At 41.4% G+C, this 25,005-nt stretch overlaps 1 protein-coding gene across 7 annotated transcripts in view; it reads right to left on the reverse strand.

Moving 5' to 3' along the window:
* The window catches only part of Hps3 (HPS3 biogenesis of lysosomal organelles complex 2 subunit 1), a 49,106-nt gene extending 27,663 nt beyond the window's left edge, over positions 1–21,443 (reverse strand). For 2 of the 7 annotated variants that reach the window (XR_008216317.1, XR_008216315.1), the window contains exons 1-6: positions 20,002–21,441; positions 13,948–14,439; positions 12,918–13,089; positions 12,733–12,818; positions 7,330–7,519; positions 1,317–1,398 (exon numbers count right to left, since the gene is read on the reverse strand). Coding sequence is in view for 3 of the 7 variants with exons in the window: in XM_052730448.1 (XP_052586408.1) it covers positions 1,317–1,398; positions 7,330–7,519; positions 12,733–12,818; positions 12,918–13,089; positions 13,948–14,439; positions 20,002–20,218 (1,239 nt within the window). In the remaining 4 variants the exon portion in view is untranslated. Of the gene's footprint in view, positions 1–1,316; positions 1,399–7,329; positions 7,520–12,732; positions 12,819–12,917; positions 13,090–13,947; positions 14,440–20,001 lie in introns of all 7 variants that reach the window. The other 5 variants (XR_008216316.1, XM_052730449.1, XR_008216314.1 and 2 more) reach the window with 4 other exon arrangements.
* Between the last annotated feature and the right edge of the window lie 3,562 nt (positions 21,444–25,005).

Below are 25,005 nucleotides of genomic sequence, written 5' to 3' on the forward strand. Positions count from 1 at the left end.
CAGAGGATAAAGCCAGCCACTATATTAAACACAGAGGTCAGGCAGAGATAGCATATGCCTTTAATCTTAGCATTCAAGAGGCAGAGATTCAGCCAGATCTCTATGAGTTCAAGTCCACACTGGGAAGAGAGCCAGGCATGGTGGCACAGACCTTTAATCCCAGCATTAGTTAACCATAAAGGTCTGGGGGTGTGTACAGACAGATATGAAGTGATAGAGCTGGGTGGAAAAAGGAAGTAATGTAGCTGGGCAGAGAGAAGAAGTAAGATGGCAGGACACACCTTTAATCCCAGCACTCGGGAGGCAAAACCAGGTGGGTCTCTGTGAGTTTAAGGCCAGCCTGGTCTACAGAGCGAGATCCAGGACAGGCTCCAAAGCTACACAGAGAAACCTTGTCTCGAAAACAAACAAACAAACAAACAAAAAATACAACAACAACAAAAAAGATGGCAGGGCACAGAAAGGTATATAAGGCGTAGGCATACATGAAGTAGCTCTCTTGGGCTGAATATTTCTTAGCAGTAAGAACTTGTGGCTGGCTTGTTCTATTTCTCTGATCTCTCAGCTTTTACCCCAATATCTGGCTCTGGGTTTTTTATTAATAAGACCATTTCAGCAATTGGTGTTATAGAGATGAGATGAAGGGGAGGGGTTGGGAGAAGGAGATGGAGGGGAAACTGTGGTTGAAATATATGAGAGAATAAAAGACTGAAAACAAAAGAAGACAAAAAATATGTCATAGTTACAAACTTGCCCTAATTAATACATTTATTAAAATAGAAGTAGGGCTACTATTGCTAAAATGAAACATCATGATCAAAAGCAAGATGGGGAGAAAAGAGTTTATTTGGCTTACACTTCCACATTTTTCAGCACTGAAGGAAGCCTGGACAGGAACTCAAGCGGGGAAGGAACCTGCAGGCAGAAGTTGATGCAGAGACTATGGAGGAGTGCTGCTTACTGGCTTGCTCCTACGGCTTCATTAGTAGCCTGCTTTCTTATAGAACCCAGGACCACCAGCACAGGGATACCCTCCACCACCATGATGGGCTGGGTCCTCCTACACCAATCACTAACTAAGAAAATACTCTACAGGCTTGCCTATACCCTGATTTTATGGAGGCATTCTCAATTGTGTTTCCCTCCTCTCAGAGGACTCTAGCCTGTGTCAAGTTGACATAAAATTAGCAGGCACAATGAATAAAGCCTTCTTGGGTCTATAGTCTTTTCCAAGCTTAGGTCTAAGAACAAGTTTGCAAGCATTCATGCCCTCCCTTGAGCTCAGTGTCTTACTGTCATCAGAAGCCAGCTCTAACCTTCAACGTATTATCCATGCACAGGTCCTCTTCATGAGCCACTGCTGCACTGCACCGCACTGTGAAACACTGCAGGCTTTGGCTAAGGAAGAAGAGAGATGCCACTAAGCAAAGAGGGGGTCAAGAACCAATGTACTCACTGTGGTGGGAAGGGCTTCATCAGCAAACAGCAATGGCAGAGGGCAGAAAACAATGCTAGTATCTGTTACATGATAGTGAGTTAGTCTGGTTCTTAGAAAGGATAGTGTTGCGGAATCCCTGAGGCATGTTTGTAGACTACCTCATTCCCATGGACTCGAAATCTCAAGCACTGACTGTGATGTATACCCACATTTAATAGTCAGGCTATCCAGGCTGGAACCAACATCCTCACTTAACCAATAGCAAAATGCCCCTAACAGTAGCTCACAGTATGAATGGTTGACTACTAGAACCCAGAATTAGAATCTGCTTCCTGATGCTGCCTACTGTTCAGTTGGAAGCTCTGCCTCAACCTCCCTCCTCCCTCTCCAAACCCTGCCCCTCTCCTCCCCTGAAACCTCCTCAAGAGCACACCTACAGGTTATTTAATCTTCCTGTACCTAGACGTGCCTCATGATTTCTCCTTCCCCTCCCCTGCCTTACTTCTAGGGGGCTTGAGAGTGTGGACTTTTAATTCGGCTCGATCTGGCTTATTGCATCGGCAGAGAAACCCACTATAGGGGATTCAAATACCTATTACCTATCATACCATCTCAGAATAAAATTCAGCCTTGATTATGAAGTATGACCAACTCAGACTACACAAACACATGAATGGTAAAATGAAAATGAGACAAGACTCTTCAAAATGCCTTGTAAACTGGAAAAGTTCATATTGGCTGCCACCTTTCTAGAGAGTAAAACCAACTAGACACAAGGCTCCTGACTCCTTTATCTCCTATAACCCAAGGGTCATTGGGCAGGGTAAAGGACAGATTGAGGGCACACAGACACCTGGCTGTTATCTGCTGTTATCTAAATCAATAGCAATATTGATTAAAAAGCTATTTACTGAGAAATTACTACCAAATTCAGCTTGTAAAGGATTTACAAGAATGACACTGGAAACAAACTAGAAACTTGGAGAAGTAAACATGAGCTCTTAAAAATTAGGAAAAAAGGCTAGGTGTGGTGGGTGATGCATACCTTTTGGAACTCAGGAGACAGAGACAGAGCTCTGTGAATTTAAGGCCAGTCTGGTCTACATGGTGAGTTCTGGGATAGCCAGAGCTACATGATAAAAAAAATCCTGTCTAAAAAAAAAAAAAAAAAATACCTAAACCAAACCAAACAGTAGCTAGCATTAAACTGGAAGTGGTGGCACCTTTTCAGCCGTGCTCTGTACCTCATATGGCAAGGCATGCACCAGGCCTCTGCCCAGTTCTCAATGCTACCATTTTCATCTCACACCACTGTTAAGTGTCATTCTCACAGTTACAGGAAATAATCTCTGATGCTACCACATAAACTAGGATACCAGCACTAGCATTTACTAATGTACACCAGAGAAAGCAACCTTGTGATGTGAAGAGAGCCTGACAGAATGAGGCACAAACAACATCTGAATGGGTCTAGAATGACAGTGAACAAGTATGACACAAAGGTCAATGATTGTTAGGTTTTGAAGACAAAAGGCAAGGGTCTCTGACTTGTTTCCACCTCCCGTAATCCTGTTTATTTGCTACTATTAGATTACTGAGCAGAAGTACAAAAGGAATAAAAGATAAATATTCAAAATGTCTACCTTAGTTACTTTCTATTTCTGTGAGAAAACACCATGACCAAGGCAACTGATAAAAGAGTTTAATTGGGCAGTGGTGTCACACACCTTTAATCCCAGTACTTGGGGGTCAGAGGCAGGCGAATCTCTGTGAGTTCCAGGCCAGTTCCAGAACAGCCATGGCTGCACAAAGAGACCCTGTCTTGAAAAACTAAAATTTTAATTAATTAATTAATTAATTAATTAAGGAGTTTAATTTGGCTTATGGTTTCAGAGCACTGGAGTCCATGATGACAAAGAGAAGGAACACCTAGGAGCTCTTAATTCACAGCCATGAGGCATAGAGATAGTACTGGGAATCACCTGTATCTTTTGAAACCTCAAGGCTCACATGAGCATCACTGTCCATCCTCTGGAATAGTGGCCCAGAGAAAATAAAAGGGGGAAGTGAGAAAGCCAGCTGAACACCAGCAGTTCTTTTTCTGATTCCCATCAGCTATGATGCAAAAGGCTCTTCTCTGCTACATACTCCTCACCAAATTCACTGACATCTCTAAAACCAAGAGCCTAATCAATTCTTCAAGATATTTCTGTTGAGCATTCTGTCACAATGACATGAGAAGTAACATAGGGTACAAATTTAGTAGGTAAACTAATTTCTATTGTACTATCCATTTACATAATCAGGTGGAGAAAAAAATGAAAAGTCTTTTTGCACTTGGGGACAGAGATGGGTATTTCTATTCCTCCCTTCTCTCTTTCTTCAATTCCTTGGTTTCTGAGATACTACATTATATCCTTAAAGAGCTTTTCCTTGGGACTGTAGAGATAGCTCAGTGGTTAAAAGCACTTGCTGTTCTTGTGGAGGACTGGCGTTTGGTTCCCAGCACCTACACAGTGGCTCAAAACCATCCCTAATTTCAGTTCCAGGGGATTTGACATCTTCTTCTGGTTTCTGTAAGCAGCTGGCACACACATGTTGTACATACATTCATATGATGCATATACATACATGCCAGCAAAACACTCAAAATAAAATTTAAAATAAATCTTTGTCTTCCTTCTTTTGCTTTTTAAACATAATCTTCATTAGAGCTGAGGATTCTCAGTGACTTTTCTCTTCTATAAACTCTTGACTACTTTGAGAATCAGCTTTTGCTTCCTGGCCATACACACCTGAACTTTCTTCTCTATTCTTATCTAAAGTCTCACTTAGCATGCTCTCTTGATAGTCTATAAGCACCTCAAACTCAATGGTCTAAACCAGACTGCCCTTGTGCCCTACATTACAGTAGGCAGCACTATTTCATAAAATCAGGCTTAAGCCAGGCACAGTGGCACAAACTGGTAATTCTAACACTCAAAAGCCTGAAGCAAGAAGACTGTTAGAACTTTCAAGCAGTCTTGTCTACTTAGTGAGTACCAAGCCAATCAGGACTACATAGCAAAATGCTATGTTAACAAATTAATAAACAAATAAAATCAGGCTCAAAGCCCTAGTGGGTTTTTAAAAACTCTCTCTCTCTCTCAATTAGCTTATCAGATACAAAGGAATTCTAACAGAGCTGCTCCTAGTCATCCTTACTTCTCTCCCTGCCATTCACCTATATACAATCCCTTAATACCCTATGAACCACTCCCACAGCCTATTTATAGATGATAAATTCATTGTGCATAATGGCTGCTATCAGTGTTCAAGAAGAAAAAGCCTTCCTCAGCTTGACTTTCAAAACTTGACACTAGCTCTATAGCATGATTCCCACATGTTTATTTTTAGCTTCTTCATATTCAAACACTATCCACTACACACAAATTTGAAACACTTCTGTCACCACTCTAGAGGACCTGGGAGAATAGAGCCAAAAAATGAAGTGGACTAAAGTCTCATGCAATCGCCAACTTTATTTACATCATCAGACAATCTATATTCTGAGGGTTAAACAAGGTCATATTAGTTCAGGCTATAAACATTTTGAATAAGAATAGCAAGATAATGGGTAATCTGAAGTAAACACATTTTACTATATCTGTGAAAGCACATTCCAAGAACAAACTCATATTTAGAAGGAACTGAGGTCACAAGACTCTTGTCTTGTGTTCTTGGAGTTTTCTCACAAGCATTAAGAATTCTACTCACATGGCTCCATTCTTAGACTGTGTTCTGACACTCCCACTGTTGGCATTTTTCCTTACACCAGGGAGAAGTCTGTTTAAAAATGTACATCAGGGCCGGGCGGTGGTGGCGCACGCCTTTAATCCCAGCACTCGGGAGGCAGAGCCAGGCGGATCTCTGTGAGTTCGAGGCCAGCCTGGTCTCCAAAGCGAGTTCCAGGACAGGCGCAAAGCTACACAGAGAAACCCTGTCTCGAAAAACCAAAAAAAAAAAAAAAAAATGTACATCAGAATCCCAAGGTGGTTTCTGTACTGTTTAAAAATATACTCTTAACACCCTCTGGAAATTCTGATATATTCACCAAATTAAAACAAAAATCAAGGTTGTGGGCAGTTAACGATTGGACATTTCTGAAAACCTGGATTACAGCCTTTATCACTTCCTTCTATCAGTTTTAAGCCTCTGAGCCACATGAGTGGCTAGGCCCTCCCCCAAAGACCTCCAACTGCCAGATTCCACCCACAGGACATTCTAACTGCCCTAACTGCTGGAACCAGGCCTGCACCCTACAGAGTAGGGCCCATGGTCCTACATCAGCCAGGGTCTGAGTTGATGTCCATGGCTCCTGTTACCACTGAGGGCTGATTAAGATGCCTGGGGTCTGACCAGCCATCCAAGTTATTGGCATCCGAGGGCCATGATGTTGCCAAGGCCAAAATGATCTGGATATTGAAATCCAGGAGCTATGCAGGGCCAGCCCCATCTTTTGCTGGCCCTGGGATAGCTGGCCTGCTCCTCACTGGACACTGACGCAGGAGAGCTGCCCCTTCCTCTCTCTGCACTCAGGAGAGATGGCCCTATCCCTCATCATGGGCATGGGAGATCTGGCCCCAACGGCATGGGCCTAGAAGAGCTGGCTCCACACCTTGCCTGAGGGGAAGAGGCCCAGAGGCCCAGGCTGACCAGCTCAGCTACCAATCAGACCCACACCCTGGGCCTTGGGTTGGCCCACCCTAACATCTATCCCATCTATGACCTGCTAGAGCACATGAAGGAATTGGTCCTGCAGAATGATAGACCCAGGACTCCATCAGGATATCTGGGAGGAGTTCCGTGAGGGTCCAGAGATAACGAGTGTGCCAGAGGCCTTGAACCAGATCAATGACTCATTGCAAGGAAATTTGTGGGTGTGGCTGACTGGACAAAAGGTATAATGTGTGACACACCGCAGCTCCCAATGTCACTAGGTCAAATGAAGAGGTGTTGGAGAGAAGGGAAAAAATGGAAGAGCAAGGTGGGTTTTTTTTTTTTTGTGTTTTTTTTTAAATTAATTTTGGGAGGAATTCCTTTTTGGGGAGGGATGCTGCAGTGGTAATGAACAGATATGGAGGGATGGGGAGGTAAACAGGATTGGGGTGCATGATGTGAAATTCCCAAAGAATATATAAAGAATTATGCTATTTAAAAAAAAAAAAAGAAGCCGGGCGGTGGTGGCGCACGCCTTTAATCCCAGCACTCGGGAGGCAGAGCCAGGCGGATCTCTGTGAGTTCGAGGCCAGCCTGGTCTCCAAAGCGAGTTCCAGGAAAGGTGCAAAGCTACACAGAGAAACCCTGTCTCGAAAAACCAAAAAAAAAAAAAAAAAAAAAAGAAAGAAAAAAGATAAGAGAGAGAGAAAGAGAGAGAGATCAATTTATATTCTAGTATGTAAGGCCAGGACTACCCTGAAAATAACTGCTACCCACTAGTCACATGATGACAAATCTCTACCTCCCTATGAATGCTTCTCCAGATTTATTAATTGAGGAACAGAATCAGATCATTTCTGGCTGTTCTGAGTTCTAAACCATTATGAAATGACTCAGTTCACACTGAGGGGAGATAGTGGCCATGAGATGAGGCATAGAAAGGGAATCTAAAGAGATGCTCAACTGTCCCCCACTCTTCTTAATTCTCTGAAAAGCTTCATTGAGAACTTTAGATTTTACAAGGCCACCCATCCAATCTAAGGGAGCACCACGATGGCAAAGCCAGAGCCTAAACCTTTAACATTAACAAGACCACTATAACAGGCTTAAAATTCTCAAAGATTTCAGCAGCAGCTTGAAAATGTACTGAAAACAAGTGAGCCAGAGAACAAGAAGCAACAATGGACCCATACCTTGTGATGACGTGCAAAAACTGTGGTGTGAGCACTGCTTGCTGAGACTTCTCAGGATACCAATAGGCTGACATTAACTCAACAGATTTCACAACCATGTACAGATAGCCCACGTGAGGTAATGAGAAGAAACAGAAAAGACTCAGCAGCTCTTTTTCTTGAGACAAACCTTTTCCATCAGGAGGAAAACCTGCATTGGAAAAATGCAAGAGAGACATGCCATGAAGCCAGAAAATAAAAGGAGAGAATTAATATCATGATTTTCCTATGCAGACTAGACAGACTAAACTATATCAGACTAGACTGTATCAGAGACCACAGAGATGATAAGGGGAAGTGGATAGTAAGAAATGTAAAAGGGAGGAGATAATTAGGAAAACACCATCTTGCAACAACGTAAGTCACAACACTCATTGATGGCTATTAATATTGCATTGTCCACCAGGAACCACAGCCTTTCTAAGAGACAACAGAACTACTTGCACAACAAGAAAATAAAACACGTAATTATTCCATATTTGGAACTTAAATTTTCTAGTATTTCCAAAAAGTAGAACAGGAAACAGTTTTTAGTAATATTGTCCAGTAATCTATCATGTCTAAAACATTGCCATTTCAACAAGCAATAAACAAAAAACAAGTGTTTTATATTTTAGTATTAAACATTCAAAATCTAGTCTGTGGTTTATATTTACAGTATATATCAGTTTCTATTAGCTATATTTCAAATGTTTGAGGGCAACTTATAGCTAATAATGTACTAAAAAGCACAGACTGAGATATAATGACTAACTCACACAAGAATACAGTGGGTACAACAGAAACCTGATGAATTACTCAGTCAATTGTGAGGACTCAATCAGCAAAACTCAGATTATAGGAAGCTTTACATTAAATGTCCAATTTCTTGCTACAGAAATTGCAAAAAGAAAAAGAGAAGGCTGATCCCATATAAGACACAGAAATCAACCAAGATGCATAAATCTAACTTGTTTATGTACCTCATTCAAACAAATGAATTGTAAGGGAAAAAAAATCTTTAGAGCATCAAGAAAATGGGAACCCTAAAAAGATATTTGATGACATCTTGGAATTTTTACATGAGAAGTATTTTGAATTCATTTAAAATAAAACATCCTGATTCTGTTTAGAGAAATATTGATGGAGAAAAGGTATAGATCTTAAAACAGTCATCAAAATAACTAGGAATGGATCAGGATATTGTCATGTGTAAGCTGTTGATGGGGATATAGGGGGTTGTTTTACTATTTTCTCACTATCTAAATAAGTTTCAAATTTTCATAACCAGAGGGTTTTTTTAAAGTTTTCTTCCTCCTTCTATGATACTCATTGATATTGAAAGTCCAATTCTGCACTTTCCACAACTAGCCCAAAACCATTTCCATTTCTTCTTTCTGGTACACATCTGAGCTCTAGCTAAACAGAACTGATCTCTAAGCACATGACAATGTTACAGCTTACATATCTTGGTTCCTCTTATAAAATACCTAACCAAATTCTTCAGCTTCTAAAACAACCACTCAACCTTTGACACAGCTCAAATATAGACCACACATCTACAGTCATTTGTCTATTCAATAAATATTCCCTATGGCCTGCTGCAGTATTGCTGTTCAAGGTTCTAGGGAGATAGCAATACACAAAACAAGGTGACTTCTTTCACAGAGTCTTTGCATTCTGGTGATGGGAATTGGGACAGGGAACAAACAAGTAAATTCTAAAGTGAAGAGAGATTATTGAATGGAAAGAGCCAGGGGCCTGTGTGACAGCTCAGTAGTTAACTGATGCTCTAGCAGAGGGCCTGAGTTCAGCTCCCAGCAACCAAGTTGGATGGCTCATAACCACCTGTAACGTCTTTGTTGGCCTCTGCCAGAACCACATTCACATGCACACATACTCACATAATTAAAAATAAAAGTATGTCAAACTGAGAGAACCAGGTAAGATCTCTGTGATAAGGTGAAATTTGAGCTGTGCAATAAATGATATGAATAAACCACTCACAAGGGATCTGAAGAAAGCACATTCTAGGTCTACGTAGAAAAAGTAATAGCTTTTACAGAAAAGACTACTTGGCATATCTGAGGGAGGCAGAAAGGCTACTGTGGATGGAAAACAGTATGCTGTGGGATGTTCTGTATGGCAAATGTGTTGCTGATTAGTCAATAAATAAAACACTGATTGGCCATTGGCTAGGCAGGAAGTGTAGGTGGGACAAGGAGGAGAATAAAGCTGGGAAGTGGAAGGCTGAGTGAGAGAGACACTGCCAGCCTCCATGATGAGAAACAGCATGTGAAGATACCAGTAAGCCACGAGCCATGTGGCAAGGTATAGATTAATGGAAATGGATTAATTTAAGCTGTAAGAACAGTTAGCAAGAAGCCTGCCATGGCCATACAGTTTGTAACCAATATAAGTCTCTGTGTTTACTTGGTTGGGTCTGAGGGGCTGTGGGACTGGCAGGTGATAGAGATTTGTCCTGACTGTGGGCCAGGCAGGAAAACTCAAGCTACAACAGTAAGCAAGTCAAGCTGAGACAAAATGAACCCAGAGTTAGGTCACATTGGCTATGGAACGATTGAGACTTTTTATTCCTACTGTTATGGGAAGTTCACTGAATGAAAAGAGCTGCCCCTCTGATTGGCTAACTGGCCCTGTCTGGTCTCCAGTCTTGTATCACATCCCCCTTTCCTTTACTCCACTTGGTTCTTTCGGTTCCTCAAATACAGATTCTCTGCTCAGCTTTGGGGCTTCTTCTACTTAGAAAACTCTCTTTGTTATGCCCAGATTAGGACCCCAAAGACAAACCACCACAGACCTTAGGTTCAGAATGCAATTAGCATGGTTTATTTCTGTTTGTTTACAAGCTGCGGACAGGAAAGCTGGATCCAAAGCACTCACTTGTAGTCGTGAGGCCAGGAGGAACTTGCTTTTTCTTTGTGTGGCTGGCTTTTTAAAGGCAAAATCCACAAGCCCTTCAGGGGGGTTGGGGGAATTTTGCACAGGTGCAACTCGGATTGGTTTATTTTTATCTCTGTTCTCTTTTAATTGGGTGAGGGTATGTAACCTTTGAATTTACTGGTTGGTGGTTACAATTTATTACTTTGGGGGCAGTCCAGCACAAGTCCCAGGCTTTGTCCTTGAGCCACCATGGGGGCTGGCTGGCCAAGCACATACTGCACATAACTCTAAGTTGGTGAGGGGCCCCAGAAAGTAAACATCTGGCTGAACTTTGAGCAGTCTTTTGTTCATGGCCCTCCCAGAAACTGCTTACTCAAGTCTCAGGAAACTGAAATTGAGGCCTGATCTCTGAGAGAAGACTGAGCAGCCTGTTATGGCATCTGCTTGGTCCTTTCATCTTCTCCTCCCTTTGCTGAACCCATCTAAATCCCAGAGTCATCCATTCTCAGGAAGCAGCCTTCCTAGACCCCAGAGAAAGTAGGGGTCTTTTGCTACAGGCTTTTGCTACCAGGGTTTTTTTTCCTATAGAGCACTATTTCAGTGTCTAATTTTGCCAGTGACCTGCTTCAGAGGGGTGGGAGGTTCAGGTCCCAAAGAGGATGAGTAGAGTTAGCAGAGAAAGGGAGGAGGGAGACATGATCTGAGGGTAAATCGGGATGGCTGCCAGAAGCGTTTATTAGAAAAGGAATATATATACTTTTTGTACTTAATAGTTTAGTCACAGGCAAGATGGAAAGCAGACTCAATGATTCAGTGACAGAAAATTCAGTGAGTATCTAAATGTCTATTGTTCTCACATGTTCAGTAACTCTACCAGGAACCTTCTTACATCAAGGAAAGGCTACAAGTTCCTCCTGAGATAAGGAGAATGACTGCTATTAGCAAGCAGGAACTTGCCTCAAGGCCTAGAGGGAATGGAGACCCTTATCCAAATGCCTGACCTTGGGAAAAGGACTTCCTCTGGGGACCAGACACTCCAGTACAATTTAAGAGCAATTCTCATTCCTCAAGGGGATAACCACTGAGGTATTCCCTAATTGTGTCCCTTTGTGTCTTAGTCTTACTATATGGGCCTGTTACCCCCATAGCTCCAAAAAAGGAAGGTCCTGATATCTTACTCTTTTCCCATTATACCTTATAAACTGAACTCTTGCCCTTAATGACCTCAGGCTCTGAATTTGGATTGTAGATGTTTCATGCTTGGGACCAGGTGTATCTAGTAAATGTTCTTGGTGTAATTAGGAGGGCATAATGGGATTCCTGGTTCCTCGATAACAGGGATTTTTCCCAAAGAATTATTTTGTTTAAAGGGCCTGCCATTTTATGCATTTTCATCCTTCAAAGTCCATGCAAAATTTCCCAAAGGAAAAGAGAACTCTCATAACACATAGTGAGAATCATTAAAAATGAAAGTAAAAAGGTGCAAACTGTGGTCTGCAATGTTGAAATGCTGGAAGTTTGTCAAGCAGCAATGGTTGTCATGCTGTCCACACCACAATTTTGTCAGTATTTAATGAGTATCTGCTTTTACCGTCAGATAATTAAGTTCATAGGTACAAGCATGTTGCCTACTTTTGTTCTTTCTGTACTCAGCACAATGATCAACAACAGTAGCTACTGAATGTCTACTTTAAAAAAAATAACATTATAAAGACATTGGATTACAGCAACATTTATATCTTCCCAGAAACCATCTGAAGATGCTGAACAGGCCATGAGTGAATGCAGAGCCTACCGGTCTCAATCTTGGTGCTCATTAGATTTCTGGTGCCAGATGAGAGTGCCAGAGTCCAAAACAGTCCAATAAGTCAGAATCAGAATCACTCGCATTTTTTTAATAGAGGGTCTCATGTAGCCCATACTGGCCTAGAACTCATTAGTTAGGCGATGACCTTGAACTTCTGACCCTACCTGCCTCTACCTCCCAAGTGATGAGATTACATGTGTACATCACCACATCCTGTTTATTCAGTGCTAGGAATCAAACCCAGACTTTATTCATGTTAGAAAAGTACCTGATCAACTGAGCTAAATCTCCCTTAACAGTATTTTTAAGTATCCAGGTAAATGTAATGTGCAGCACTGTTGAAAAGCAGTACTCAAATGAATTTCCACTCAGACCAAGTTTTCCCACCTCACTTACAAGTCCATCCTAAAAAACTTTGTCACTTACTCAGCTCCAACAGTGCTCACAAATTTCTTTTACTGGGCCTACAGACTACTTCAAAAACAATAACAACAAAAGAATTGAGTTTTTTCTGGTCACATTCACCTAGTGGCTTCACTTCTCCTAGCCAATATGACTTTTCTTTCCTCAGAAGACTGAGTAGGAGAACCAAATCTAATGTCTGTCTACATATGGGTCTTCCCTCCAGTCCAGGGCCTTGTCACCTCTCTGCAAGGCAGCTCAGCCGTACTTACCTGTTTGGTGAATAGGTAGCAGCTGAAGGGAATGTAACTTGATGTTATCAGACAAGACATAGAATGAAATATCAGGAGCAAAACGTCTGTAGGTTTAAGAAGAGAAAGAGGACAGATCTAATTTCCATACACTTTAAGCAGGCACATAAATATTAAATCCTGGTGAATAAAAAGTGCTCTCATACCTATATAGCAGGTGCTGAACACTTGAATATTTTACTTTTTCATCGGCTAATCCTGTGGACTCCAGTTTAACAGATATTCCCGACTGTTCACACTTCTCACCAAGAAGCTCCATGGGTTTTAGGCAGATAACAAAATCCTCTGATTCAAGCCGTGAAGTGTCATTACTGACATCTTAAAACATAACATTTTAGAGTTTAGCAACTATAAGTACTACCATCCGCCTGAATGAACATTAGGCATGGCTTGTGACTTATGTTTCTGCTGTGATAAAATATCATAACCAAAAGCAACTTGGTCAGAAAAGGGTTTTATTTCAGTTTACAACTCTCAGATCTCACTCCATCACTGCAGGAGTCAGGGCAGGAACTCTGGGTAGCAGCTGATTCAGAGACCATGGAGGAATGCTGTTTACTGGCTTGTTCCCCATGGCTTGCTCAGCCTGCTTTCTTATACACCCCAGGACCGCCTGCTCAGGAGTGGCACCACCCACAATGGGCTGGGCCCTCTCACATCAATAATTAAGAAAATGCCCCCCCCCCCAGGACTGCCTACAGGTCAGCCTTATGGAGACATTATTTCCATTAAAGTTCACTCTTTAAAAACTCTAGCCTGCAGCAAGTTGGGGAACAAAAAAAGGCAATCAGGACAATGTTATCCAATGTCATTAAACATCAAATTTAATGACAATAAAAATTAGAAAGTCATGTAGGCCAGGCATAGGGACTCACAACTATAATGCCTACACTCAGGAGCCTGTGACAGGAAGACCACAAGTTTGAGGCAAGCCTCAGCCAAGTGAATTCCAGGTCAGCCAGGGACATATTGAAACCCTATCTCAACAAAAGAACACCAACTGTTTTCTCTTTAGAAACCCCTCATCTAATAGCAGTTGCTCCATTACTCACATACTGACAAATATATGTAGAAACAGAATAGGCTATGGACAGTTATAAACCCAAACCAATGTGATAGGAACACCTAAACCTCATAGGTACTAGGGTTCTTTAGAAAGTCAAATTCATCATTTACCTTCCATCTGTTTCAACTGGTTGTTGGTTTTTTGTGAGTGGTGTTTAACTCCCTCTCCCTTTGAAGGATCTGACTCCAGTTTTAGGATTAAGACTTCTAAATCAGACATGACAGCAACATACCCAACACAAAAAGAAATTTCAACCGGAGTGATATTATCTATGTGTATAATTAATGAACGTTCAAAGTCCAACACTGAGAATTCTTCATTAATGATCCAGTACTTCAAAGTAAATAGGACTAACTGATTTGTGCAGCCAACAAGTAGATCACCCTTCACAGGACAACATGAAATGCATAAAGGAGCCTCAGACAATGGCATTTCAATTATAGACATTTGGTCTTTAAAGCTTTCACAGAAGGGTGCCTCCACATTGTGCCCAACCATTCGAATGCACACACGGGAATTTTCAGTCCTCTTACTCCTCCAGTTCATGTAAGCACGCAAGAATATAGTTTTGTTTTTCTCTTCAATTGCTACCAGATAGTCTCCTAGAAAAGGAAGCAAGATTGCATTTAGAATTTGGAATTAGAAATTCAACCACTTATTTTGCTGCCTGAAAATGGAACGTATAACATGACTCAAATGCATAACTGATTCAAAGGAACAAAGCTGCCATCTAAGTGACAGAGGTGTGTGTTAAATCACATCAGTCACTGAAATACAGTCTCTTCCCATCTCAGTGTCTTACAACAACTCCTTTACTATTCATATAACAAAAAAAAAACTTTCCATTTTCCTCTGTTAACTCTTATCACAGTTGAAAGGTCTACTAACTAAGCGCAGCAACATTAGCGTAACTTACAAAATTCAGGTAAAAACTAAGGAAGTCTGAGTTTAACAGAATTTACATTAGACATTTCCTTCTCTTGCTACATAAGTCACAACTCTGAAAAGTAGGATAAAACTAGAGATACCAAATAAAATATAAATTCAAGTTAATATTCTTTTAACTAGTGATTATATTGGATTGTTTTAACTATAAAAGTAACATTTGTTGTAGAAACCAAAATGGTAAAGCACAAAAGGAAAGCACAATGACATCCTCCTTCAGTCTCATCCTTAAGGACTAATATTCACACAGTCTGGTGTTGACCTTCCAAACACGTTCTCTCATATAAACCTGGGTCACAGAAAGGCTTTTTGTCTTTTTATATCACACTAACTCTATTTAACAATCTGTAACTTTTAAATTCATGTCTAACTTAATAATCACATTTTGTTGTAATAATACCTATTTTATGAAATAACAACCTCAAGTATACAGGTTAGCAATTTTCTTGGGGGAAAAAAATCCAAGTAACTACACAGCATAAACATGCAATAGAACCACTTACAATTATTTGAACAATGAATAAATCTTTTCCTCCAAGTTGATACATGGCTATCCACCATTCACCATCCCAACAGAGCATACAGATATGTTAATATCTATAAAATATCCTATATACACATGTGCCATAGCTATTTAATAATTCTCCTATTAATGTAGGGGGATTACCTACTATACTTTATTCTGTAACAAATAAACCTATACCTATATAATTTGTTTTATGTTGGAAATTTATGTTGGGCTACAGATCAAGAGTATTTTAAACTTTATTAGAAACTGGAAAGTTACCACCATAATTAGATAACAGAAATTCAGACTGCCAGCAAAACTATTTATACATGCCTGTTTCCTACCATCTCAGGGGTCATGCATGCTATATATCCCTGTCTCACCTTGAACTCATGACATAGCCCAGGATGTCCTCAAACTTGCCAAGATCTTCCTGCCTTGGCCTCTTGAGTGCTTATAATTATTCCATCACGTCCAGCTACTTTATGATAATCTTAAAATAAGAACTATACTATGGGTTTTGAGTATATCACTGTGAGTTTAATTTGCATTTCCCTGAGGATTAGTGATGTGGAGCCTCTTTTTGTGTGCTTTTGGACATTTGCATGTCTTCTTCAGAGAAATATCTATTCAAGTCCTTTGCTATGTATGTACTGCCAAGGATCAAACCCAGCACCTCACGTGTGCTAGGTAAGTGCACTGGCACTTGGTTGTACATCCCAGTTCCAGTTCCACTTGTTCATTTAAAAAAAATTAATTAATGTGGTTTTCTATCACCAAATCAATTTATTATATATTTTAGACACCATTCCCTTATCAAATATATGATTTATAAATATTTTTTCAAATCCTTTGAATAGCTCCTTCCATCTATTGGTAGAATATATGCACAAAAATCTTTAATTTTGGTGATGTCCGATTCATCTACTATTCTTTTGTTGCCATATTCTTTTGGTACCATATTTAAGAGTTGACATTTTAAAATAATATCTCTTTAGTTACAATAAAAGCTTTCAATTCACACACACACACACATATATATATATATATATAATGTCCACACATGAAATGATGTGTCTGCAAGTTATAGGTAATATCCACATTGTATTGCATGATTTCAGATTGATGACCTGTTCTGCAAATGCTGTAATAGCACTTGCTAAGCATGCCTACTTAGCAAGCCTCATGAGCCCACTTTTAAAGTTCTCTGTAAATCCTTATAAGAGCCCTTCAGGAAAATATCTTCCTTCCAATTTTATAGTTCAGCACTCTGAGGCTCAGAGTGTTATTAACAGCAACTTGCCTAAGGCAACAGTCAACAAATGATGGTTCTAACTAATCCAAAGGCTTATGCTCATTCTGCAAACTGTTGGAAAGGAAATAAATTCTATAGGGTTCCGTATAACCTTTTAAGAGAGCACCTAACTTTAAAAAGAAAGTATGTGCCTGATGCATCATTAAATATAGGCGTGGAGATGGGGGCAGATGGGATGGGTGGACAATGGTCAATGGTTCAGTATATTTGTGCTAAAGTGCTAAAGAATGACTTGTGCTGGTTTAGTACATACAAGGAGAGCTGTGTGGTCTTCACTTTCCTGCCCTGCCACCCTCATAAACACATGTCCAGCAACAGGGCCTTCAACACTGCACTGGCCATTGGGTCTCTCTCTGTCTGTTGGTTATCCCTCCTTTTCACATCACATACGCAGCCTAAATTCAATTTCCATTATCCCTGATGACGTTAAAAGCTCAAAACTTACATTCTATATTGTTACCTACTTTCTCCCTAATGTTCTTATAATAGTTCAGCATTTCAACTTGATTAAACTAAGAAAGACCTTAGAGCACACCTCTGATTGTTTCTTGTGAGAACATTTCCAAAAATGACTATATCATGAGCTCTGACCTAATCAATGCAGCAGTCCACTGGTAAATTTAAATTCTGGAAACTTTAGTGTGCTGGGGGTAGAACTATAGAAGGGAGTCTGGCTAGAAGAAGGAGACATCTGGGAGGAAGATCACTGTTGGAGAGGGGACATCTGAGAACTCTATCTTGCCCTAGTCCCTTCCTGTTACTGCTTACTTTATTTTCTGGTCACCATGACATAAGCCCTCTGCTGTGGGATGTTCTGTATGGCAAATGTGTTGCTGATTAGTCAATAAATAAAACACTGATTGGCCATTGGCTAGGCAGGAAGTGTAGGTGGGACAAGGAGGAGAATAAAGCTGGGAAGTGGAAGGCTGAGTCAGAGAGACACTGCCAGCCGCCATGATGACAAGCTGCATGTGAAGATGCCGGTAAGCCACGAGCCATGTGGCAAGGTATAGATTAATAGAAATTGATTAATTTAAGCTGTAAGAACAGTTAGCAAGAAGCCTGCCATGGCCATACAGTTTGTAACCAATATAAGTCTCTGTGTTTACTTGGTTGGGTCTGACGGCTATGGGACTGGCAGGTGATAGAGATTTGTCCTGGCTGTGGGCCAGGCAGGAAAACTCTAGCTACAGCCCTCCATAACATGGTAAACTGAGTCCTCTCAAACTATAAACAACATAAATCTATATTCTTTCAAGTTGTTTACGTCAGAAATTTGGACACAGGGAGCCCAAGGCTGACTTACATCCTGTCCACATTTTACAAAAGGAGAACAGCATTTGACTGATTAGTAAGTGTATGTGAGGGTTTTAACACCTTATGTACACTGGCAGGGCAGGCAGGCACTGAAGGAAAACTGCCAATATGACATGACCACTCAGTAATAGTATGGTTAAGGGGAAGGTTTTATTGAGTAAGAGAGAAAGAACAGCCAGAAGATCTGGCAGAGTCCAGAGCAGAAAGAGAAAGAAGCACACTCAACATGCACAGCTGACTGGACATGGCCAGGGCTATCTGCAAGAGAGAGAACAGCAGTGGGTAGAAAACAGAGGGAGCATAGTGAGACCAGCAAGAGCAGAGAACAGCCAGGTTATAAGTGGAATAAGTAGCTGCGGCAAGGGAAGCCCACAAGCTGAAAGGAGTTTAGGATAGAGAAGAAGGTAAGGACCTAAAATACTAGTATGAACTTTGAAATATGTAACAGGTAAGGAGGCTAGTCTGGACCTTGGTATGCTGATAGGTACCACAGGTTAACTGGAGAACCATAGATCCCTTTTGCTGGAGGTAAGGAAAATGACTCACTTGGAACCAGCTTCACAAGTTCCTGAGGAATGCTGGCTTTTATCTAACTGCCAGAAACCTCCCCTTCCTCCCCCAAAGTACTGGATGAGCTAATTTCTGGATATATGGACTGCCTTTTGGAGTTTGAGAATTGGTGTTTCCATTGGATCTGACAGTAAGTAAAAGAAAATGCTTTCTGCTTGGTAGAAGACCTAGAAAACATTTACAGTAAATATAAATACACAAATTATCCTGGTTTTTTTACAAGGGGAGATTTGCTACAGCGGAGGATACTGGGCACTGAGAATACAATCCCCAGGTCCACATACTGAGAATATGAAAAAGAGGCCAAAGGAAAAGTCAAAGACAGGTTTTCTGGACATAGGCAAAGCCAGGAGTCAGTGTATTAATGTTTGGTCACACATGAATTAAAAGAAGTTACACTCAGAGGTTAAAGTTCAACTGTGGACTGAAAGCTACCTTTGAGCTATATGGTTCATGATGCTAATGCCATACCACATGACTTCTCAAGTTTTTTAAGGCAACCAGTTTGATTATAAAAGCATGTTTGTTCTTCAAGGTTTCATTAACGAGGTTAATCACAGTTTAGTGTTAGCCTCCTGCAATCCTTGTGGCTCAAATCATTAGTATCCAACCCAGACAAGTATTTAATACACTGCAATGTCAGCCTCACTCCAAGGAAACTTAACAGTGTTTCCAAATGTGTGGCCCAGGAATGGGGGCTTTTTTTTTTTTAATGCTTTCTAAATGATTCTTAGACACAAGTAGTAGCCATGCAAGGATCCCAGGAATCAACACCAATGACAGCAAGAAAACCGCCTTCTATAATGCCTGCTGCCTCAAATTTTGGCATAAATGTCCCTTAGGAACATTTTATACAGCCTATGTCTTTGTCTTACACACACGCACAGACACAATGTATTTAAGAATTTTTAAAAATCAGACCAGAATGTAAGAATTTTAAACCACACAGAGGTAATAGTGACTTATAGGGCTGCCTATGATTTGGAATAATTTTTGAGATCCGTGAACTTCAGGCTATGATTCTCTCTCCCTCTTTCTTTTGGGCGAGGTTTGAGATTTCTTCTTACATTTTTGTTTGTTTGTTTGTTTGTTTTATGGGTCTGGCATAAGTGGAACCCAGCCACAAGCCTTTAATTCAAGACGTGGAGGGGTAAGTCAGCGTTCCCTTCCCACTGCAGGCCCATGCCTGTGTGGGGTGTTTGTTTTGCTTTGCTTCGAGACAAGATTACCTGTAGCCTAGGCTACTCCGGAACTCACTAAATAACAGATGTTGATCTTAAATTTCTGATCCTCCAGCCTCCACCTCCCAGGTGCTGAGATTACTAGTTGAACAAGGTCGATGCGGAAGGTCAGACCGAAAGCTTCAGGCAAACTAGGCAAGCACTCCAACAAGGCGCTCCACAAGATCTGTGGTTGCTATGACAACTGCACAAAGCGCCTTCAGCAGCATGTAAGTAGAAGCACCCGCCCCTTCCCCACTCAGAAACCCGCCCCAAAGTCTCTCCTCACCGGCTTCACTGTAGGCCATGCGCAGCACTCTGCCCAGCGTGGAGAAGACACAGCGTGGCTGGCACAGATCTGCTCCCTGGACGGCGAAAGCCTCCACCTTGCAGCCCGAAGCCACGAACAACGCGTCCCGCCCGCCGCAGCAGAACTGCTCTGGCTCCCACTGGCAGGGGACCACCTGCTGCGACCCGAACGGGTGCAGGTTGTACAGCTGCACCATCCCGACAACTGGACTGAAGAGCGACTTCCGCAAACTAGCAAGCTGCTCCGGATCACGTGAGCGCTGTGCCCCCGCCTTGAGCTGGGCTTCTTAAAGAGGTCTTGCCGGTGGAGTGACTGGCTCCTCACTGGGTGGGTGCGGGGACCTCGGATCTTTTCCTTGGGACTTCACTTTACTGCTTCTGGACAGAAGGGTAATTCTTGACCCTTGAATGTGTTTGACTCGATCATGTGCTGGCTTGTGCCTGGATTGACTTCAGGGCGTCTCTCTTGTCTTCCCGTAGCCTTTGAGCTTCTGAAGGATGGAGCTGCAAACCTGAAGTGGATATATACCGCTCAACTTGGATTAAACATGCCAGAGTTGTTTTGAAATAGAAATACTGTGGATTGTACAATGGATTTTTTTTTTTGAAAAGGCAAATCCTTTAAGATGTTTAGCAAAAAGCTAATGTATTGCATGAAAGAATCTGTGAACATTTTGTAGGCATTTGGCAAAGATTCGTCTAAGCCCCAGATAATAGAAAGGAAGGAGGGAAATCCCCCTGATGATCAGTGCAGTGTTCCTAAATACACCCTTTTTAAGAGAAACTTGCCGTCTGAATTCTACTTTTGGAAATTTAATACAACAGATATAATATTTTTAACAATTCTAGGAAATGTGTATGTATGCATGCATGCATGCACGTATGTATTGACTGAGGAATGCTCTCTTGACACCGGGACAAAACTGAAAAGAGCAAACTTCAATTCCCATGTCATCACATCATAAGTCCTTTGTTCCAAGAATTTATAAAATGGGAGCAGTTGAACTGAAGTTAAACCTGCTTCCATTTCCCATGCCTTCCAGATGAAGATGAATTATGTGATAGCCTTCCTCACCCACTGCTAGGAACACTTTGGGAGATAACAGGTTTATCAAATTCAATAAGCAGAGAAAAGCATAGAAATCTGGACTGCAAAAGTGGTAGAGGGAATCAAGCAGACTGCAACTCATGTTCTAGATTTGACATCCATGAATACTTCTTTTCCCTTTCACAAGTATCTGTCCTTTTAATTAATTTTCCTCTTCAAGACTGGTCTGGGTATTATTTTAATGCAATTTGACTTACATGAGATTCATTCTATCGTAGAATTGCACCATCTTCTCTAGAGAGCCTCTTCTCCTTGGTATAGTCCCTGAAACTGGCTCACCCAAGGGCCTTTAGGAGGAGATATTTTATCTTTAATAACCACTTTGTTCACTGCTGTCAACATCAGCTTAAGAGAGAAAATACTTGTTTTAGGTCAGTGTTTGGGAGATAGGGGCCAACATGGAGTAAACTGGTTCCATCCGGGCTGATCAGAAAGCAGAGAAAGGAGAATGGCTTTCTCCTTATTTTTTTTTCCCTCAGTCAAGGACCTCACAACACTGAATGGCACTACCCACATTCAAGTTGTGTCTTCCTTCTCCCACTAAACCCTCCTGGAAATACCCCCACAGACACATTCAGAAGTAGGTCACTAGGTGATTCTAAGTCCAGTAAAATTGATAAAAGTAATTACTGCATGAAGATAAGGTGGAGTGTGTGTGTCTAGATTCCATGTTTGTGAGGATCTGTGAATAGAAGCCACTCACTTGTCTCCTGTTACAAAAGCGGGGACCAGGGTGGCTTGCCATCATTTCCTAGTGGGAGAGGCCATTTGTTCTTCAGTGCTACCATGACAAATACAGCACACTGGTTGGTTTCAGCAACAGACTTCTTAAATTTTTTCTCAGTTCTGGAGTTTAGAAGTCTGAGATCAAGGTGTCAGAGACCTGGTGTCTTCTGAGGCCTCTTTACTTGACTTGCGGATGGCCATCTTCTCACTGTCTTCACAGTCTTGCCTCTATAAACTTCATTCTTGGTGTCTCTTCCTCCTCTTATAAAGATGCCATCTCTGCTAAGGCCTTCACATAAGACCTCTATTCAACTCAATAACCCCATAAAGTGTTGTCTGCAACATTCTAAGGTACTAGGGTTTAGGACTTCAATGAGAATTTTCAATAGAATTTAGCCTATAACAGAGATTTCTAAGAGTGACATTCTGGTTGAAGAGACCTCACTTTGGGACTTCTTAACACTGCATTTGCTGGAGAAGCTTAGGTGAATTCTACAGTTATAAATAGTATCCCAGGCTGACACTGGTGTTAGCCCTTCTGGAGATTACTACAACGCTGGAGCTCCAAAATCAGGGACATATTTCCTCAGCCACCTATGGAGGGCAGGCTCTGTAGACAAGCTGTTCAGGGAAGGCAGGTTCTGTTGAGAGAGCAGGCTCTGTTGTAGGAGCAGGCTCTATGGGGAGAGCAGGGTCTGTAGGGGAGCAGGCTTTGTAGGACAGGCAGGCTCTGTGGGAAGAGCAGGCTCTGGATCTTGGATCTCCTGTTTCCATTCCTCTCTGTGAGCTAAACTCCAGGATAGCTAAGCTACATAATGTATTGAGAAAGTATAACACAAAATGACATTTATTTATAATTTTTTAAATTACTACCTATCCTCAAAGAAGTTTCTGGAAAAGTAGCAAAGGCAGGTGTGGTGGTACATACCATCTATATAATCCCAGCATTCAGGAAGCTGAGTCGAGTGGATCACCAACCCAAGGCTAACCTGGGCTACTGAGCAAGACCATAAAAACAAAAACGAAACACTAAGTTGATGGCATAAGCATCTTCCTAAAGAATTTCTCAAAGTGATAAACAGTTTCCACAACTCTGATCAATACCAACAGGGATATGAGAAGGGCCCAAGGTGCCTGGGAAAAATTCAAGTCCCCACACTGAGGTTTTCAGTCTCCTGTATTCATGGATATGGAAATTGATGGTGTGTAACTACTGCTTCAAAAGGCTCCTCTCTTTTCCTTTCTATACTCTCTTCTCCCACTTTCTTGGTTTTTCTCTGCTAATTGGCACAGGAAGGGCACTCTCCTAGTTTTATTGTCCTGATGGATTTAGAGGCTATCTGGTCCCAAAATAAAAACAAACAGAAACTTTGGACAAATGGCTAACTGTGGTACTTATTAGTATACCAAAGCACATGCTGGCCTCCAGGCTCCCTCAGCATTGTGAATACCTGTTACAGAGTTCTTGCTGGCATCCTAGCTCTTTTCACCCCACATCACACACTAAACTTCTCCAGCTCATGGTCTTCCCTTCCTCCAGCTTCTGATTCCAATATAACCCTGACATTTCTGCTAAGCACTTTTGTGCTCTGTCTCTCTCCGTGTCTCTCTCTCTCTCTCTCTCTCTCTCTCTCTCTCTCTCTCTCTCTCTCTCTCTCTCTCTCTCTCTCTCTCGTTTTCCTCCTCTCCACCCCCTTGGCCAAGTCTATTCTGCTGGTTGTGTTCAGTGTATGACTTTCTCTCCCTTCTCTTGACTTTTATCTACAATATAAACTTTTCTTTTAAACATACATTGGAGCAATTGTGTCTTCACTTTATGCATCTGGCACTGAAATCTGGGATAGTGCATAATGGACCTCTTTCTAAGGGACCCAGCGTCTGATCTGACTCTTCTATGGTGTGTATGGAGCATTTGTTTCTACTGGCTTCTGCCACCCTTTATATTTGAGTACAAATTCTAGCGTACATGCCATCAGCCACTTCTCCTCTCCACCTACTATGTTTCACCACTGATTCTGAACATCTGAGTCTCTCTGGCTTCTGGAGTCTGCTAAACCCTCCTGGGTGCCTGTTACAGGAAAGGGCTGTCTCTCCCTACACTTGTTTTCTCCTCTTCTACTGGGTAAGTGTCACCCCAGAGCTTTCTGCTGTGTCTATTACTATAAAAGCCACACCAGTATGCTAGGATGCTCCTCTCATTGTACTGGCCTCCATCATATGGAAAGGGACACCTCTCCTCTGTGATTGTGGGACATTGCTCTCTGATGGGTCTCTCAGTCTGCTTGGGGATGCCCTGGATTGAAAAATCTTTTCACCAGGACCTTATCCTTCTCTCTCCTACCCTTTCCATCCTTTTCTCCTCCCCACATGTTTTCAACTTCCTAAAGCTTCCTTGCCTCCCCATTGGAGCTACTCACTCTGTCTCTTCTTTACACTCTCTGCTTATCATTGTATCTTCTTTTTAGACTGAGGTCTTCAAAATATTTTGGATTAGGATGGGGTTTTATATGATGATAAATTCCTAAAATTATAAAGGTATACTCAGATTAACAGAAACTGTCTTAGACATGTATGCCTAACCACTTACATCTCAGCACACTGTGTTCAACACCAATCTTCTAGAAAATTTTGATAAGAAACAATATATATTTGGTGAATTCCTAAGGTCTACTCAGGTTTGCAGAAACTGACTTGATGATATATGTCTAGCTTCTTTGTCTTTGCTAACTTTGTTAAGCTTTAGATATTCAATAAACTGAGTCATATAAGAAACTGTGATGTTCTATAAAGACACACTATAAAAGTATCAGAAAGGTAAAGTTGCAAGTCTCTCAGTAGACTGTATTTATGGTTTGAAGTTTTATTTTGGTGTTAAAGGATCTTCAATTGAAATCATCGTTTTTTTAATTGAAAATAAATTCTCCTCTTATACAATACATCTCATACAAAACATCTCAGTTTCACCTTCCTCACTCCTCCCATCTCCCCCTCCCTACTTCCACTTTAGCCCCTATCTACTCCCCTCCATCTCCCTTCAGAAAAGAGCAGGCCTCTGAGAAAAAACAACCAAACACAGCAAAACAAAATGCAATAAGACAAGGCAAAGGCCCTTATACCAAGGCTGGACAAGGCAACCCAACAAGAGGAAAA

The sequence above is a fragment of the Peromyscus californicus genome, unplaced genomic scaffold (assembly GCF_007827085.1).
Source record: "Peromyscus californicus insignis strain IS unplaced genomic scaffold, ASM782708v3 Scaffold_9__1_contigs__length_137607984, whole genome shotgun sequence".
In the NCBI taxonomy this organism is placed as follows: domain Eukaryota; kingdom Metazoa; phylum Chordata; class Mammalia; order Rodentia; family Cricetidae; genus Peromyscus; species Peromyscus californicus.